The following is a 21,169-nucleotide window of genomic DNA, read 5'->3' on the forward strand; positions in this document are numbered from 1 at the left end:
CCTAAATCAAATCAGTTACTAGTTGGTTATTCCCACAAGCTCAGTGCCACCATTGTCCCAGTGTATCTTGCAGACAGGACACCATTGTAGATCAAAGGGCTTGTGGCTGGCTTGGTGTTTATGTTTCTCTTTTAGTAGTGTGCAGAGTACCTACCCATACCAAAGGCTCTAGAACTGAAGAGAAGATTGTCTTCTCTGTATCCATTGAGCTGTGTAGATGTCGTCTTCAGCAATGAGTCTTTCTGTCAGTTTGCAGAGAGCAACCTATTGTCTTGGTAATAGCTTGGGTTGTTTATAAATTCCCATGCGACCCCTTTGTCCAAATACTCAATTAGATATAACCTAATATCAGTACTGGAAGTATTATTTGGTGACAAGAGATGTCCAGCTGGGACTCTGTATCCTGCATTATTTGGCAAATTTATTTAGACCACCTTCATATATGTATATACTTTAGGGAGCTTCTACTCTATTATGTTTAAAGACTACCCTACAAATACCTCTTAATTTTATCTGTATTGTCCTGTATTCCCTCATTTTCCCACTTATTCTCCCATTCCAGTTCCCTTAATCCATCCATAATTATCTATTCTATTCTCCTTTCCTACTGAGATGTATATCTGTTCCCTCAGGTTCTTTACCCTGTAGCTACCCTCTGTGGTTCTACAAACTATATCTTGGTTATCATTAACTCAACAGCTAATGTCCACATATAGATAAATACATATACTGTGTTTATTTTCCTGGATCTGTGATAGCTTACTCAGTATGATTTTGTTTTAGTTCCATCTACTTGCCAGCAAAAATCATGATGTGATTTTTTTCAATTGCTGAGTAATATTCTATTGGGTATATGCACCACATTTTCTTTATCTATTAATTTGTTGATGAGCATTGTTTGTCTAAAATTTCTGACTGTTATCCAGGCAGTCATGGCACATGCCTTTAATCCTAGAACTTTGGAGGCAGACACAAGCAGATCTCTGAGTTCATGGCCAGCCTGGTCTACAGAACAAGTTCCAGGAGAGCCAGGGTACACAAATAAATCCCATTTCCACACCCACACCCCCCACCAAAATCTGACTATTTTGAATAGAGTAACAATAAACATTGTTGAGCAAGTACCTTTGCAGAAGGAAGAAGCATCATTGGGTGTATGCCAAAGGGTAGCATAGCTGGATCTTGAGTTTTTCTTATATCCATCATCCTGTGAAAACATCACACTAATTTCCATAGTGTCTGTACAAATTTGCATTTCCATCAGCACTGAGTGTGTGTTATTCCACATTATTGCCAGCATAAGCTATCATTTGGTTTATTGATGTTATATAAGATGAAATCTCAAAATAAATTTGATTTGCATTTCCCTGATGACTAAAACTGTTGAACATCTCTTTAAGTGTTTCACATCCCTTTGAGTTTCCTCTATGGAGAATTTTTTGTTTAGGTTTGTACCCAATTTTGGATTATTTGTTTTCCTTATATTTACTATATAGCTCCTGACTTGGCTCCAGAGAGCAACACCTAGCCCTACTCCGTCCTTTGTTTAACCACACCTTTTGTTTGTTTCTCTTATTACCCTATGTGAATCTTGTTTGAGAGTCAAGGATCAGAGAGTTCCCCAAGGATCAAAGGCCTAAAAACTTGGTCCAGGGAACCCGGAAAACTGAGGTACCTGATAATTCAAGTAAATTGCACCTGGCATTTGGTCTCTGGGAGCTCCTTTTTGGTTGCTTTGAGGGTACAGAAATTAACTATCTAACTGTAAAAAAGAGTAAATAAATATTGTAGTTATGGTTTTTCTCTTTGTAGTTAGAATTTTCTTGCCTGGTCAAATCTCTCTTATCCGCCAGTCCCTTAGCAGCTCAGACCCAACCAAGTAAACACACAGAGATTTACATTACTTATAAACTGTATGGCCGTGGCAGGCTTCTTGTTATCTAGTAATTCTATTTTAAATTAACCCATTTCTATTAATCTGTAAGTTGCCACGAGGCTCATGGCTTACCAGTACCTTACATCTTGCTTGTCATGGTGGCTGCTGGTAGATCTCTCTCTCTGCCTTCCTGTTCCCTCAATTCTCCTCTCTGTTAGTCCTGCCTATACTTCCTTCCTGGCTACTGGCCAATCAGTGTTTTATTTATTAACCAATCAGAGCAACACATTTGTCATACAGAACATCCCAAAGCACTTCCCCTTTTCTTTTTCTTTTTTTAAAAGGAAGGTGTTAACTTTTACATAGTAAAATTATAAATAACACAACAATTACCAAGCAAGAATTACAGTTATAATATCTAGTCTATTTATAATAACTAGTTTATTTGGCAAAATTAAAGAATATATCCCATCTATCTTATATTTGTGAGTCTAAGGTTTTATATCTAACTTATCTTTTATCATAACTAAGGAAAATTGTAACTATCTAGCTTCAACTACATCAAAGACCGCAGAAGGAAATAATATTGCCTGAGAAATGAGAGAAGGATGCAATCAACTTTCAGGAGTCTGGCAGAGTAGACAGACAGCGGGCAGCCTGGAGAGTCACCTAATGTTCCTTTGTAAAGTTGGGGCATCTGTCTTCAGCCCACAGGCCTAGAGTCTCTCGGTCACTTTTTTAGTGTCCTATAGAATGTCTGGCAGTTTCCTCTGTGAAGCAGGAACCTGTAGGACCATTTTGTCAAGCAAAGTTCAGTGATCTCCTTTCTATGGGTCCTGCATGTCCAGTCGATCAAGCAGTCCAGGCAAGAACAACTGGCTATTTTTGCCAAGGTGAAGATAAACTCCATATGGAGTGTCTTCGATGCCCATCCTCCTCTCTGAAGTAAATCGGTGCTGCCAGAAGCAGACATGTCTCACTGTCTAGAAAGTCTAAATTTTTAAAATATTTTAAATACCATATTCTGTAGGTCTTTGAAGTATTTGAAGATTATCTATCTATCTGAAAAATATCTATGTATACCTAGAAGACTTAACTAACATGGCTATAAGTATGATTATCACAGATGACTAATTATTAATCTATTTTTAATTATCCATTACAATTTAAAATGAGCTGTACAAACATAATACCTTAAACAAGAGTAGAAATATACACACAGTATAACAAAATTAACTTTAAGTTTGTATCAATAAACTAAAATCTATACCAACGTAAAACATTTTAAACAAGTTGTTGCTATTTAAAACAGGTTGAGCAATTTACCCTTTTATCCTATCATATCTATATCATATTCCCTTTTCTTCTTTAGAGAAAGATTGTATTTATAATCAACCTGTTTTAAATAAAAATATTGGTTTTTCTCTGTCTCACACCAGAGGGCTCTTCTGTTTGGGACACAAGATTCTCTTAACCATTTTTTTAAGCAATATGCCTGAGTTTAGAGAAGGAATGAGCCAATTCCATCTCCAAAGCCAGCTTGGTATATTTGGGAATTTGGGCGTAGCTTTTCTTACTACTTCCTGCTGGAGGGGGGTACTATATCTTATGGGGACACAAAGAAAATTTTAGGATCATCGAGTAATCCATGAGGGTATATCGTCTGAGCCAGTTGCTGTGAATCCAATCTGGATGTTGGATCATTTGGGCCATTGGGTCATCGGAGACCTTTCAGGGGGTCTTGGCTGGTCAAACCTGATGTATCTTAATTTGGAACAAATCCATAACCTCTGGCATTCTGTGGAAACAAAAGCAGAGTCTCTTTTCTAAAGCAACATATCCTTATATCCAAATTTTGAAGTCAAGGTACCTTTAAAATATATATTTTGGCATAATTCAACAACTTTTTCAATCAAATGTTTTTCTTCAGTTATGAATATCAAAGAGAACATAATCCAGATTGTCTGTGTGGTAGCCTACTTTACGTAGCTTATTTTTATACTACCTTTACTGTCTCTCTAACGACTTTATTTTTAAAAATTATCTGTTTATATAACTGCATATATTCCTTTTTCTCTCTCTTTCAAGCCTATGTACATTTTTACATACATTGTAAACTATTCCATCTGAATCAGTCTTATTGTGAACCTATTGCTTTAAACTGTAGCATTCTAAAGACTGAAACTGGCACTGTGGCTGCTGGCACCACCCACTTCAGCTTCCCAACATGGCAGTGGTACATTTTCCACCAGCTCTGGGAGACATCAACTCTCAGAAATAGTGTGTCTATGCTTCTACCAAAGCAGCATGTAGGCCAGAAACCTCATTTTCTGTTTTGTACTAGCAAAGGCTAAATCCACCAGGCAGCCTAATGTGCCACTTGCAGAGGCCTTATTCCCACCATACTGCAGTTCAAGTGCACAGGCCAGGAACCACCCATAGTAGATGGTAACTCAAACATGCATGCTGCCACTAACTTGAGAGAGACAACTAGGAACTGCTTTTAGCTCCGTTTTAGAATCTTTTTTTCTCAGGTTTTAGGTGAAAACTCTTGCCAATTCATTGGGCGCCATTTGTTGCTGGAGAGCTTCTCTCCAGGTCCCACCAAGCCCCCGCAGTCCCACAACCCACATATAAAATAATCACTCAGACGCTTATATTACTTAAAAACTGTATGGCCATGGCAGGCTTCTTGTTATCTAGTAATTCTATATTAAATTAACCCATTTCTATTAATCTATAAGTTGCCATGTGGTTTGTGGCTTACTGGTACCTTACATCTTGCTTGTCATGGCAGCAGCTGGCAAGTCTCCCTCTCTGCCTTCCTGTTCTTTCTTTTCTCCTCTCTGTTAGTCCTGCCTATACTTCTTGCCTGGCTACTGGCCAATCAGTGTTTTATTTATTAACCAATCAGAGCAACACATTTGCCATACAGAACATCACGCAACAAAATATGCCCTAGGTGAAGGGAAAGGAGCTTCAGTCCTTCAAGTCTGGACCCCCCTGAAGCCATGATAGGCTAAATTCATTCTTAAGATGCTTCTGTGTCTTCATTCCACAGACCCGCATGAACCCACACACTTGTGTAGGGACCACACAGCTACACTGGTTTTATGTGTAAACTTGACACAAGAGTCATCAGAGTTATCAGGAGAGGAAGGAGCCTCAGTTGATGAAATGCCTCCTTGAGATCCAGTTTTAAGACACTTTCTCTAATACTGAAAATAGGGGAGGGTCCAGTGCATGGTGGGTAGTGATATCCCTGGGCTGTTGGTCCTGGCTTCTATAAGAAAACAGGCTAAGTAAGCCTGAGGAAGCAAGCCATTAAGTAGCACCCCTCCATGGCTTCTGCATCAACTCCTGCCCTGTTTGAGTTCCTGCCCTGACTTCCATCTGCAATGAGGTATATGATGAATAAGCCCTTCTTCCCCAACTTACTTTTCAGTCATGATGTTTCTTCACAGCAATAGACACCCTAACTAAGACATCTACTGTCTTGGGTTCTTTTTTATTATTTTATTTTTATTTTTATTTTTTTATTTTATGTAGTGTGTGTGTGTGTGTGTGTGTGTGTGTGTGTGTGTGTGTGTGTGTGTGTCTTGGGTTCTTTATATATTTTGGTTATTACTTCTTTATTGGAGGTCTAATTGGTAAAAATCTTTTCCTGTGCTGAAGGCTGCAGCTTTGTCCAATTGACAATATATTATGCCATGCAGAAGCTTCTCAATTTCATGAGGTCCCATTTACTAACTGTTGATTTTAGTGCCTGTGCTAACATTGTTCTGATCAAAAAGTCTTTACCTGTGAAAATGAGCTCAAGGGCATTTCCACACTTTCTCTTCTGTCAGGTTTAGTATATATGGTTTTATGTTGTGGTCTTTTATCCATTTGTACTTGAGTTTTGTACAGGGTAATAAGTATGGATCTGTTTTCATTCTTCTACGTGTAGCCATCAAGTCTGACCAGCAACATTTGCTAAAGAAGCTGTCTTTTTCCCAGACTGTGTTTCTGCTCTCTTATCAACAATCAAGTATTTATAGGTGTGCCATTTTATGTCTGTGTCTTCAATTTGATTCCACTAACTTCCAATATAAATGTCTTCTCTATAAAACAATGTTCTCTCTTTCTGAATAGTGATTAGTGCATAAAGTGCTTGTATAAATAGATTCTGGCTCTTTTTTCTTGACAATATGTTTTCTAAGTGTAATATTCTTTGTTTGTGTGAATGTGTTTGTGTTTGGGAATTAGTGCAAATGCGCAAGTCAGCAAAACCCAGAGAAAGGCATTGACTGTGCCCATCTGTTCACCTAGATCTTATTTTCTTGAGACAAGGTGTCTAAATGAACCTTGAGCTTGCTGTATTTCTGACAGATTAGCTAACCTGTGAGTCCCTGGGTACTTTTCTGTGCATCAGCAGCCCTGAGTTAAACACATGCTACTATGCCTGTCTTTGACCCAGATTCTGGCTCTCCAAACTGAATGCCTCATGCTAGTACAGGATGTGCTCTTACCCAGTGAGACATCTCCCCAGCTCTGTAAGTGTAGAATTTTAATGCTTATCAGAAACCATTAACAATGTCCTCCTCATTTTTCTGATGGCATTATTGATTTCCTTATTCCTGAACAGGTAAACCATAAGACTGAGGAATCATTTCAGGACAGTAGCATATATAACCATGTTTTCTCAAAGGAAAATGGGGATATATGTAGTCTGTGAATTAATATGGAAGGGACAAAGAACAAACTACAATAGGGGTGTGGGAACCACAAGTAGAGATAACATTTCATTGCCCTTCAGAACCATAGGCTCTCAGAGAGAACAAGATGACATTATAATAGACAAATAGTAAAAAGACTAAACTTCAGATAAACCAACTCTTGACACTGACCAAAATGACACACGTGTATGTCAGCACAAGTTAGCTCCAGTAATGAAAACTAATCACACATGTAATGATTACTGGCATTGGGTCCCAAGAAGGGCAGTTGCAAATTAATGTGTATGATAGAATACAAGAAGCCCCCTACCCAAGTCACTCCTACCAGGCAGCCACTGATCTTTTGGTTCCTGATAGATTTGTAGTGATAGGGCTTTCAAATGGCTACATAACAGTAATATGCCATGGCTGCTGGGACAATCACCTCTAACACAGTAAAGGAGGGTGCATCAAATAATTATGTTGTGAAATTTTCACAGGAGATGCTCTTCCTCTCAAGGAAGTCTACAAGCATCTTGAGTGAGATAACAGAAGAGATGCGTTCATCCAGGAGGGACAAAAAAGTGTGCGGGACATCCCAGAAGTACAAGACTATACAGAATTGTGTGTGTGTGTGTGTGTGTGTGTGTGTGTGTGTGTGTGTGTGTGTGTTCCATTATAATTGCATTGTAGACACATAAAGCACCAAAAATTAAGTTTTCTCAACTTCTGAGTTCTGTGAAGGCCTCATAGTGGGAACTTGGTGACAAAGCTCTGGTTTTGCATGATTCTCAAGAGAACTGAAAAAGGAAAGTTTACTTTAAAGAATCTTCTTCCTTTGTCCAGGTGTGAATGAGGCCTCTCAATAAAGACACCAGTAAATGAGGAATAAACAGAACATGAGGGACCAAATCCTATATGTGAAAACTATGCAGATGAGGAACAGAAAAAAAAAATAAGGGACAGGAAAGAATTTAACAAATTTCTCTTTTGAAAATCTGAAAGAATAAAAAATGAGAAATACCTGATTGAATATAATTAGTCTTGAGACATAAGTATTCATCAATCATTTTTAAAATTCAACCTTATTTGAGAAAAGTGTTCTACAACAAGCATGGTCTGAAATTTATATGAATTTACTATAATACATGTTCACAAACAGCTTATGTGCTCACATCTTACTATTATAATAAAGAGAATTAAATTTAACTGCATTAAAAAATGTCATTCATGGCATTGCCATTATATTTCTATGAGTAATCATTTTTATTGTAAAATCAATTGCCTTCCCACTGAAATCCTTTCAATAAATTCTCCCCATATTTATAGTGAAAACTTTTCATCATCCCTAGCAATTCTTTTCATTTCATCTTACCTCAGACATAAAGGCAAAGGTCAACAAAAGAACTGAAAACAAATGCTGGGAGAATGGAGCAGATAACAATCTAATTGTTGGTGAGATTGCAAACTGGTACAGTCAGTATGCAAAAGAGTGTAGAGAATTCTCAAAACTCTAAAAATAAATCTATACTATGAACCAGCTCTACCCCACCTTGTTATATGCCCAAAGGCCTCCACATCTTACTCTCAGCTGTGTTCATTATGTTTTATATGCAATTACTAGGAAATAGAAACAATCTAAAAGCCCAAATACATAATGAAAATTTGTTACATATATACTATGAAAAACTGTTCAGCTATAAAGAAAAACAAAAGTATGGACTTTGCAGGTAATTAGGACTACAAAAGATGATATTAAATGAGGTAGACCAGGCCCAGAAAGACAAATGCTATTGGAAGCTTCAAGTTTCAAATGATAAGATTTGAATACATATCCTGGAATACTCACAGAAAGAAGGAAAGAAAAAAGGGACCACTTGTGTTGTGGTGGTGGACTGTAGTGAAGGGAATAATAGGATACAAATGACCTTTTGGACAAATGGGAAAAGAGGGGCTCAAATTAAAGATGTCAGAAGGACATAAAATAAATACATGAGGAGAATGGAAAGGATTAAATAATAATAAGGATGTCTGAAAAAATCACAGGACATCATAATATTAATTATTTAACTAAAAATATAATATAGTTAAGTATGTATATAAATACACATATGCAGTTTAAATGAAATTTTCCTCACCTGAACTGACAATGCTCTCTCTGAGAGCCAAACACCAACTAACAAAAAAACCCAAAAGTAGGCATGAGAAAGTCCTCCTGTATTTTATTGCTTAGAGTTGTCCCAAAACTCCCAAAACATGAAGTATATTCCTAATGCCCTTGTTTGCACCTCAGAGGTGGAAGATAAGTCCCTATTGCTGAAGATACTATGCACTTCAGACAGGGCTCAGAGACCCCTGAATGGAACTGACATAAATACCTCCTACCTGAAGACTAGTTTTAATGGTACCAGAAGGCACCATGAAAGCTGTCCAAAGAGGGAAGCAACAGATAGTCCTACCCAGCTATAAAGCCTATAAACTAAAATGACCAGCGTGAGAAATAACACTAAGGGTGCAGTAGTTGTGTGCATACCTTTGCAGTAACCTACAAATCTCTAATTGAACTTAATGCCTACTCAACAAGCAATAAATCATGCCTGGTATCAGAACTTAGCCAAATACCCATGACTACTGAGGTCATTCATCTAGTCACCAGTTGTCCTGAGAATTAAGGAGTTGTTTATGCTTGTCTGTTTTTGGAATCATGGTGTCCTGAAGATAAGGAGGTCTTTTGCCTCCTTGCTTTTTGTACATAAAGGCCATGAGAAGTAAACTCGTGGCTGTAGTATTTACTGACAGTCCTCCTGAATCTATCCTATGTCTCTGTCTTTTTTTTATGTCTCTGTTTTTTCTGTCTGTCTTTTCTTAATCCTTACTCCCCTATTCAGGTGCTATTTGACAGATTGGCAGGTCCCAACAATTGGAGTGTTTGGTATGTAGAAAGGGAAGAGAGAAATGATGTAATTATAATATCAAAAGTCTCAAAGCAGGGTTTCTATTTGCTTTGAACCTGTGTGTGTCACAGTCTCTGAGTTCTTATGTGTATCAGTAAAGTATAAGAAAAGCTCACCAGGTTCTCATCTTTAAACTACTAGCAATAAAAATGTGTAAATGGAATCCTGTTTGTTTTTTTTTTTCACAGCTAAAATTCTAACTTCTTTTCTACTGGCATAGCAATACTAGAGTCTAGAGTCTACAACTGTGAAACTAGAGTTAAGGAAATATAAAATAATGGTTGAATGTGATGTATAATGGAACAAAATGAGTATGTTTTAGTTAGTGTGTTCAATATTTTCTTTCATAGTTTTATTTCAGTCTTTGTATTCACAACTTCCAAAGGCAATTAATCTACTGATATCAGATCTTTATCTCTTAAGCTAATTCATAGCTCATAGGGACATATGAACTACTTAACCAAGAACACTTATGGTTAGGGCAAAGACATTAAGATGATGCATTTGCTATGAGAAGATCAAGAAAAACATAGAAATTAATTGGGATGGTGCCCTAGCACATTCAAACTATTGTTACACATTTATTTTGATGAGACTCACACACATTGCTTATATATTGTTTTTTAAACAACTTGTAATTCTTCATACATACACTTTCTAATTGAAATCAATACAATCCCATACACATTTTTATATCTTAGCTCTGGCATATAAAATTAAGGAGAGACCATCACAGAATTAGCATTTAGTACTGAATACATTTTTAAGGTGGGCTCATTTGTAAAGGATAGAAAATTTGAGTTGGTTCTTCAATTTCATGACAAATAAAGTGTCTTCACCAGCTGGAATTTCCCATATATAACAAAATTCCCTTGGAATGTTAGAGCTTTTGGTTAAAGGGAGAAACTATATGTCATTCAATCAATTTGTGAAGATTCCACATGAAACCTGAGGATAAGAAAACACAAAATGCTGGGCATCATGGTGCAATCCTTTAATCCCTGAACTGGGAAGTCAGAGAGAGACAGATCTTTGTGAGTTCGAGGCCAGCCTGGTCTACATAGTGAGCTTCAGAACTGTCAAAGACCCTGTCTCAAAAAAAAACAAAGTGAAAATAAAAGAAATATTAAGTGACAAAAATATATATAAATTTCATTGGTCATTGATATATAGACAATTATGGAATGTTATTTTATACATGAATACACAAAGTTAATATTAAAAGCAGAATCAGTAGAGTCACTGTCTCAAAAACAAATAAAATAAAAGAAGAAAATATAAAATGGCATAAAAATATATAAATTTCATTGATTATTTATATCAATTGATAATTATTGAATGTAATTTTTCAAGTGAATACACAAAGTTAAGAATATTAAAATCTAGAGAACAAGTCTTCTCCAAGGATGAGTCTCTGATACATTACCTAACTCCAAGAAGTCAGCCCCAAATATATATTTCGATATAAGCATCACTAAAGGAATTCAACAGTATGTACTTATAAATGTATTTGTGATATATACATGTGTGTGTTTCTGCATGTGTGTGAAACAATAGGAATTAAAGAATGAAAGGCCATGCATTTGAGAAGAGGAGAGAAACATGGAAGGAGTTAAAGGGAGCAGAACGGCAGGAAATGATGCAAAAATGTACTCATATACAAAATAGCATATATATATATATATATATATATATATATATATATATATATATATATAAATGGAGGAAATGAATTTAAAATATGCTTCCTCTGAATTCTCTTCTCTGTAAATAATGGGGGACATGTGCTCATTATATAAACATTTCAGGTAGTAATCAATACTTGTCTTTGGTTTATGCTGTACCATGGGTTTTTCCTATGGAAGCAGGTTACAGAACTCATTTAAAGGGGGTAGTCACACCACACAGTGGAAATTCTGATCGTCCAGTTCTTTTAGAAACTCAAGACCTAACTCAAATTTTCCTTCTGGCACGAATAGGGCCTCATTTAAAATGTGTTGATCTGATCAAGCAACACTCGGAACTCAGGCTTTACCTACCCTCCAGTGCATTTCTAGGTCCTAAGGTTTCACATTGTCACAGTGTCATAGAGGGACCCATTTTTTCTCAGAGCGTTTCCATATCATTCTTCTCCTTATTTCAAATTCACATTAATTTAGTAAGCTGTTTTTACCCCTTCAATAGTTTCAAAAAAATCAATGAAATTTTGAAAGTACAAAATTAAACTGGCTTTAATTTTCACAGGTTAATGCTAATCAATCAAATTACAGTGCAAGTGTTAACTCAAAAACACAAGTTTTCCCATCATATTGTTAGTTCATCCTATAAAAAAATGATGCCATCTTTTTCAAAATAATGGCTAATTAAAAAATACTTTTCCTAGCAAATAGTGACTTCTTGGTTTTTTAGACTACTTTCCTAAGTGTAATTATTGAATCTTGTGCATGTACAGGTGTGTATACCTGTGTGGGTATTTGTGTGAATAGTATACATGTGTATAGAAATGAGGGGTGGATGATATAGGTATCTGTCCACATGCATGTTGAGTAAAAGAAAGTCACTAACTCTGTCCATTTATTGCTTTCTGCCTTATTTCCTTAAGACAAAGTCTCCACTAAACCTTGACCTCACTGGTTTTCATAAGAGCCTTTGGGCTCTATAACACCTCACTTCATCAATATTTTGTTAAAAGTGTCCAGCCATGACTGATTACTGATATGGGTGCTGGGAATCAGAAATAAATGTTTATGTTTCCATAAGAGCTCTTACCCACTGGTCTATCTCCCCAGCATTGGAAGTGTCATTTTTTAATAATTATCAGAAACCATTGTCAATCTCTTCCACATTCTCCTGATGGCATTTTTTATTTCCTTATTCCTGAAAGTGTAAACCATAGGGTTCAGAAGTGGTGTCATGATGGTGGCAAACACAAACGCATTTTTTTCAGAAGAGAAAGCAGTTGTTGGTCGTGCATATATTAAAAAACATGGGACAAAGAACAAAAGCACAACAGTAATATGGGATCCACAGGTGGAGAGAGCTTTAAGTCGCCCCTCAGAGCTGTGGGATCTCAGAGAGTACAATATGACACCATAGGATACAAGCAATATAGAGAAGATAATGATGCTGATTGACCCACTGTTAGCAAACACCAAGATAACAAATATGTGTGTGTCAGTGCAGGCAAGCTTCAGTAATGGGAACAAGTCACACATGTAATGATCAATGACATTGGGTCCACATAAAGGCAGTTGCAAAGTGAAGATAATTTGTATAGAAGAATGTAAAAACCCTCCTGCACAGGATACCACCACCAAAATGCCACAGAGCCTCCGGGTCATAATGGAAGAGTAATGTAAGGGCTTGCAAATGGCCACATAGCGGTCATAGGCCATGGCTGACAGGACAATCACCTCTATCCCAGTGAAGAAGTGGACAGCAAACAGTTGTGTCATGCAACATTCAAAGGAAATGGTCTTCCTCTCATAGAAGAAGTCTACAATCATCTTGGGTGTGACAGTAGAAGAAGTGCATGCATCCAGTAAGGACAGGAATATCAAGAAGAAGTACATGGGGGAGGCAAGCAGTGTGGGACTAGAGATGATGGTCACCACAATCATCATGTTTCCCCAAATAGTCGCAAGGTAGATCAACAAAAATACAACAAACAATATTTTCTCAACTTTTGCGTTCTGTGAAAGCCCAAGAAGTATGAACTCAGTGACAAAGCTCTGGTTTTGCATTATTCTCAAGAAGATGCTGAAGTAAAATCTGTTCACTTAAATCTGAAATTATGAGAACAGAATACATCATTCAAGTTTATATAATCAACATGTACAAGTTGCTGCTTCTTTGATTGTTTTGCTAATAAGAAAAGAATGTCACTTTTCTTAAATGTGTAGTTGCATACCATGTAGTATTAAAGTTGAGTTGATTTTTTGAGTACTTAAAATATTCACATCTAAAATATTGGAGATAAAAATATCTGCTTGGGTGAGATGAGAGCAATAGCCTATCTCTGAAGGGTCAGCTTTCATCAGCCCTTATGGGATTCTGCAAGTGAAACAGTAAAATGCACTTTAAACTATTCTACGTATAAATGAAGCCCAGAATGTTAGTCTCCATTGACTGATCAGAGCATTCCCTGCCTCATCTATCAATAAAAGAGGCAAAATGTATTTTAGGGAACACTTCAAAGTCATAGGTTCAGCTTAAACTTGGGTAAAAGTATGAATTATTGTAACTTTCAGTAACTCAGTCTATTTTTTATAAAACAGAAAATTATTTGGGAAAGTACGCAGCACTCCTCTTTTTGCATATGTTGAAAGGTTGGAAATTTCATTAAATTCATCATTTTACAACCTAACAAGAACTTTACAAAATTTACCCTGTTTTCATAATGGATAAGTGAAATACTATTTTAAAAAAAGCAATTGTTCCAGACTTAAAGTACTAGTCATATTCAGCAGTATGTTACTGTGGTTTGTGTATTTTAATTTTGGAAAAGATATAATTAAAGCTTTTCTGATCAAGCCAAGAAAAGATGCTCAGCCTGGAACTTTAAAGACACAAGATCTATCATACATGTTGTCTCCACTGAATCAACAGGGTGAAGAGTGAGATATTTCCATTTGTAGGAACTTCAGGAAAAGGATGCTCCTTCTAATTTCTTTCACTCTCTAAATGTTAAATCATAGTCTTTCTTTGTCCTTAAGCAAATGAGATATCTTAATAAAGGCAACAGAGTCAATGATGAAGAATCAGAAGGCCAAGGACCAATCAGCCATGAATGAAAAATGATGACAACATACAGCTAAAAATAGCAACTCACCCTCAAATGCAATTCATAGTCTTCCAACTTAATCACTTTCCAAAATTGATTCTTTGAGAATCAAAATACTTTCTTTGAGATTCATAAGAATTCACTGTGAAACATGCCCATACCATCTTACCTGCTCATCTCTAGGTATTATATGGTCAAATTAAAAAATGTCAAAATGTCACTCATGGTAGCATTTCTTTACAGTGCTAGGTGTAATAAATTCACAAAAAAATTCAACTGTCACCCACAAAAAGTAATTCCACAAATCATCTTTGTAAATATTCCAATATCTGATTCATTTTCCTCAGGTAGTCAGAACCCAAAATGTGTCTATATCTTTTCCTGTAAAATATTCTCATGTGTGAATATATATAGAGAGACATATTCATGAGTATGTATTTGAATACATGCATGTCTACAGTTACAAATATAAGTGTGTATAAGAAAAATGTGTTTGTTCTAAGAAGAAAAATGTAAAATTTCAATGACTGACATCTAAAAAAAGTAGACCTTTCTTCACATGTTTATAAATCTATCATGTGACTATTTATTTATTTTACAACAATCATTTACATGATGTCCTAAGGTCAGTTCTTCACTAGCATGTGTAATGTAACTCCATCCACTCACATGATATAGCCAAAGAAGCAGTGCCCTGAAACAAACCCTTTAAAGTCACTGGATCAGGCAGTAATCATTTACGATTCATTAATATGATCAATACTTAGTTTACCAGTTGTCTTTCAGAGCTAAGGTAAGATGGACAAAAAAATTTAATAAGAAGTCAGGAAGGCATGGTGCCATACATGAAATGTCAGAGTGAAACAGCATTTCACACTATGAAAATCCAAAGGGAAATATATTTACTAACACCTGTCTCTCTGCTGCTTTCCCAAAATGCCTCAGCTTTGCTTATCTTATTGTTTCTGGCATAAAGGAAAGGACTTTACTGTTCCCTCTCATTGCCTTGCTAATGGACTTCTAAAATTTTCTTTTGTTGTCTGCGTGATTCTGCTCATTTTAAGAGAGACCAAGCCACAACCATGAGCACTGAAGAGGTTCAGATCTTCAACTAATTGAATTTTCTGAACAGTACAGAGGCACTCTCTACTACCTGCAGAAAGTTAAGGGGACATTCTTAAACCAGCAGACTTCACAGTGATTTAAGGCACTCTTCCTGATTCTATGTTCTCAGTACCATACCTAGTTTCCAGTTATGGAAAGAATACATTTTACACTCTCTATCAATAGCTATGTAGTATAGACAACACCCCAACTAACCCAGCTTCTGTGCTATCATTCTTTACTTCAAACATATTACTTTCTAATCAGTGATATCAGAACAGTAAGAACACTTGTGTTACTGAAATGTTTTATTTTTTCAAAATTAAATAAACTGCTAGTGGAGAGATAATAGAAAAACAGCACTTGTGACATTTCTCTGTTACTTGCTTTCAACTTCAAGATGACAGGTTGAAAATGTGTTTAATCTCATTAGACTTAAAGAAGCAGATGTTCAAAGAGAGGGAAGGAAGGAAGGAAGGAAGGAAGGAAGGAAGGAAGGAAGGAAGGAAGGAAGGAAGGAAGGAAGGAAGGAAGGAAGGAAGAAGAGAGACAGAATGAAGAAAGAAATGAAGGAAAAAGTTCTCACTCTGACAACTGAGTAGTTTTGGGAACCTGAGCAATTATTAGTTGACAAACACTGGCCTATGAGCTCTGAATATACCATTTTAATCACTGATGTATTGATTACCCATAATTATATTATCAACACTAATGATGAGTAGTCTGAACATTAGAGTGTTTAAAACCCCATACACATAGCTATGCACTGAATGTTCCCTGTTTGATTTAAACAGTGTCTTAACATAGAGCATCCACACTTAAAGCACTCCATCATAATTTATAGTCAAATATGAAAATGCCGTAATGTACCTTAAATAGATCACCACTATGCATCATTTCTGTGAAAAGTCTGAAGTTAGGTATCACCTATTCTTTACGGAGAAGTCCGTTAAGGGGTGAACAAAATTCTGTTTGTATCCAACTCCCCTGTATATCTGAGAAGGAAAGCAATGATTTTGGAAGTTGATGCAAAGCATGTGAACATTGCTTCTCGGGTCCTGCCATCAGCATGGTCTGAGAATGCAAGAAAAACAAAGAAGCCAAAGCTGTGTTGTCGCTGGCTTTATAGAGGTGTCCCTGAGATGTCACCAGTCTGGGAGACTGATTCTTATTCCACTGGGTTTTTAAGATTTCTTTCTGCATGAGTTTATGATGCAATTTTTGTGCTTGAACATGTGATTCAGTGTTTAGATCATTTTTTATTAATGTGGTTAGAAAGAGTTTAATTTTTCCACAAGGAGGTTCTTTTAATTTTCCCTAAATGTTGAATTCTGCCACTAGTGAGCCTTTTGTATTTTTTATCTTTCATATTCAATATTTTTAAATAAGAATTTATATGTGCATGGATGCTCTTTTTCTTTTGAATGATCAGGTTCCTGTCTGATAATGATTTCATGTAACACTGTATTTAGAAGGAGAACAGTGCTGTAAAATGATGGAATACAATATTTCTCTCCTGAGTTTAAGCAAAATTCATGGGTACTCACCAAACATAATAGCTAGTTCTTTCATAAGGAATTCTCACATTAATCCCTATGAGAAATGTGTATTGCCTGAGAAATAAAGTAGCAAAGACTGTTCCTCAAAGAAAAGCATTTTATGAAAAACTATATTTGAAGGCATATGTTAATTTGAATCTTACCTACCCTAAGAATCGTGAGCTTGTGTGTCTATAGCACTTGGATGGTGGTGCACAAATGTTGTCTGTTTCCTTTCATAACCCTGGGAGAACTTGAAATTACAGTTATTTTTCTGTTTTCCACATCCATGGCTTGTATCACGGGTGAAAAACCAAAAACAGAGTGTCTAGAGGTCAAAAGGCATTGTGTATTCTCAAAATGTATAAAAATGTCTTGAAGATCACTTTAACATAGTGGATACAGCCTTGACATTGCTGCTTGAGGGAAAAGTTAAAAGTTGTCTCATAGATCATTCCAGAGGTGGAATAAGCCAAATATTCTGTCAAATTGTGCAGTTCTTAAGCATTGATTCCTGCCCTTTTTCAAAGAATATATTTACACATAATGTTAAAAAGGAGAAAATATGTGACTCATGAAAAAGTTGTGAATAATGGTACTCAAGCAGAACCAGTATGACAATCTATGTGTCTAAGAGGGATTGGGTATTCCCATGGGACCCCCTTGACCAACAATTCAGTTAGATGTATCCCAGTCCTGGTTCTGGACGTTTCATTTGATGACAAGAAATGTAAATTTGGGACTGTGTCTTCCCCATTATTTGGCAATTTCATTTAGATTGCCTTTATATATGGATTTATTTTAGGAAGCTTCTACTGTAATAAGTTTCCAGGCTAACCCTCATATGGTCCTTAATTTTAGCTGTCTCTCCCCATGATCCTTCCCCTTCCATACTTGATCCTCCTATTCCAGTTATCTCTAGCTATCCATAATTATCTATTCTATTTACTTTTCCTAATGAGATCTATATCTGTTCTATATATTCCCTTACTCTAGGCCTACCCTCATTGGTTCTACAGACTATAGCTTGGTTATCATTGACTTAATAGCTAATATCCACATACAGGAGAATAAATAAATATCATGTTTTTTTTTCTGGATCTGGGATGCCTAACTCAGAATGACATTTTTAGAGCCATCCCTTTGCCTGCAGATTTCATGATGTCACTATTTTTAATGCCTGAGTAATATTTCATTGGTTAAATGTACCATATTTTCTTTATCCATTTATCTATTGATGGATATCTAGTCTGTTTCAAATTTCTCACCATTTTGAATAGAACAGTAATGAACATGGGTAAGCAAGTGTCTTTATGATAGGATGAAGCATCCTTTGGTATATGCCTAGGAGTGGTGCAGCTGGATCTTGAGGCAGATGGATTCTCATATTCCTGTGGAACTACCCCACTGATTTCCATAGTGGCTGTACAGTTTGCATTCCCACCAAAATGGTTGTTAATGCACATCCTTGGTAGCATGAGATGTCATTTGTTTTATTGATCTTCTCCATTCTGACAGATGTAAGAAGGACATATCAAAGTAGGTTGATTTGCTTTTCTGGCTAGATGTTAAACATTTCTTTAAGGGTTCCACAGCCCTCTGACTTTCCTCTATTTTTAATTTTCTGTTTAGATCTGTATCCCAATTTTTAAATTGGATTACTTGTTTTCTTGATATCTACTTTCTTGCATTCTTTTTATGTTTTGGATATTAGCCTTCTGGATGTATAGTTGGTAAAAAAATTTTCCTATACTATATATACTGCAGCTTTGAGCAAATGACAGTGTCCGTTGCCGTGCAGAAGCTTCTCAGTTTCATGAAGTCCCATTTATTAGTTGTTAATATTAATTCCTGTGTTAAAGGGGTTCTGTTTAGAAATTATATTTTTCTGTGACATTGAACTCAAGGTCATTACTCCCTTTCTCTTCTGTCAGGTTCAGTATGACTGGTTTTATGTTTAAGTCTTTGATTCATTTGGATTTGAGTATTCTGCAAAGTGATAAGTATGGATCTATTTGCATTCTTATATGTGCAGAAGTCAAGTTTGACTAGCACCATTTGTTGAAGATGCTGTTTTTTTTTTCCAGTGTATATTTCTGGCCTCTTATACAAAAACAAGTATCTATAGGAGTGTGCATTTACGTCTGGGTCTTCAATGTGATTCCACTAACTTCCAATATAAATACCTTCTCTGTAGAACAATGTGCTCTCTTTCTAAATAGTCAGTAAAGCATAAAACACTTATCAAAGTAGATATTGACTTTTATTCTTGACAGTAAGTTTTCAAAGTGTGATTTTCCTTGTTTGTGTGTATGTGTTTGCATTTGGGAATTAGCTCTCATACAAATGCACAAGTCAGCAAGGCCCAGATAAGGGCACTGACTGTGGTCATCTATTCACCTGGACCTTATTTTCTTGAGACAAGGTGTCTGAATGAATTTTGACCTTGCTGATTTGTGCGCTCCTGGGGACTTCCCATATTTCAGCAGAGCTGGGTTAAAGGTATGCTGCCATGTCTGTCACTGACCTTGATTCTGGCTCTCAAAACTAAATCCTCATACTTGTACATCCCTGATACTTGTGCTCTTACCCAGTGAGACATCTCACTAGTTCTGTAAGTGTAGCACTTTGATTTATATCATGATCAATATCTTCCCTATTTTCCTAATGGCATTCTTCATTTCCTTATTCCCGAAAGTGTAAACAATAGGATTGAGAAATGATTTCAGGACAACAGCATATATAAGCATGCTTTCTCAAAGGTTAATGAGGATATAGGTAGTCCATAAATTACAGAAGGAACAAAGAACAAAAGTACAACAGTACTGAAAGAACCATAAGTAGAGATAACATTGTATTGCCCTTCAGAACTGTGGGCTCTTGGAGAGAACAGGATGACATTATGGGAATCTAGCAACAAGTAGAAGGTTAGAATTCAGATAAAGGCACTATTGTCATTGACAAAAATATGTGTGTCAGTGTAAGCAAGCTTCAGTAATGGGAACAAGTCAAACATGTAACAATAACTGGCATTGGGTCAACAGAAGGGTAGTTGCAATTTAATCTGTATGACAGAATACAGTAAACCTCCTGCTCAAGTCACTCCTACCAGGAAGCCACAGAGCCTTTGGTTCATGATGGAAGAGTAGTGCTAGGGTTCTCAAATGGCCACAGAGTAGTCTTATGCCATGGTTGTTGGGACACTCTTCTCTAACACAGTAAAGAAATGTGCAACAAATAATTACATTGTACAATGCTTAAATGAGATGGTCTTACATTTACACAAGAATTCTACCAGCATCTTGGGTGTGAAAACAGGAGATGCATTCATCCTGGAGGAAAAAAGAAGTACTTAGGACAGCCCAACAGTACAAGACTATAAATGATTATGTATGTGTGTGTGTGTGTGTGTGTGTGTGTGTGTGTGTGTGTGTGTTCTCCCTAATAGTTGTATTGTAAACCAATAAAAATGCCAAAACTTGTAAACAAGTTTTTCTTTAGGTTTCTAGTTCATAAAAATGTCATGGAAACTTATTATTAATTATGAAAGCTCAGTCTATAGATTAGGTTTGTCCTACTAGCTCTTATAACAACCCATTTACATTTATCTGTGTGCTGTGTGCTGCCAAGTGACTTGTGCCTTTTACCTCTCCTCCTGCATGTCTTGCTCCCCCTACATCCAGCTAACAACTCTGCCTTTCTTCTTCCCAGCATTCTCTCTGCCCAAAAAATACTGCCTAGCATTGTCAATATAATTTCATGAGTAGTCCACTTTATTGTACCTCCAGCTGCCTTCCCCACAGAATTTCAATTAATCTGCATATTTATTCAGTTCCTGAATTCATTTTCACTAGGTAGTCACAGCTTTAATATTTGTATCTCCTGTGTGTATCTCCATAAGTGAGATGTATCAGTAAAATATACTTTTCTTTTCTTTTTTTTTTCAAGACAGGATTTCTCTGTGTGGTTTTGGTGCCTGTCGTGGATCTCATTCTGTAAACCAGGCTGGCATTGAACTCACAGAGATACACCTGGCTCTGACTCCCGAGTGCTGAGATTAAAGGCATGTGCCACCAACACTATGGCCAATAAAATGTACTTTTATGTGTGAATTTCTGTCCATATATGCACAAGCAAATACACACAGGTGTGCACACATATACTGATTGTTACAAATCTGTGAGTAAAACTGTAATTTACTTTAACTGTGGAAAAAA

The 21,169-nt window shown here is 36.3% G+C and overlaps 1 protein-coding gene across 1 annotated transcript; it reads right to left on the reverse strand.

Annotated features, from left to right (window-relative positions):
• Positions 1-12,334: 12,334 nt before the first annotated feature.
• LOC102921430 (olfactory receptor 4C15-like) lies at positions 12,335-13,270 on the reverse strand. The gene has a single exon (XM_006997589.2). It carries the CDS (start codon positions 13,268-13,270, stop codon positions 12,335-12,337), a length of 936 nt encoding a protein of 311 aa, XP_006997651.2.
• Between the last annotated feature and the right edge of the window lie 7,899 nt (positions 13,271-21,169).

The sequence above is a fragment of the Peromyscus maniculatus genome, chromosome 4 (assembly GCF_049852395.1).
Source record: "Peromyscus maniculatus bairdii isolate BWxNUB_F1_BW_parent chromosome 4, HU_Pman_BW_mat_3.1, whole genome shotgun sequence".
In the NCBI taxonomy this organism is placed as follows: Eukaryota; Metazoa; Chordata; class Mammalia; order Rodentia; family Cricetidae; genus Peromyscus; species Peromyscus maniculatus.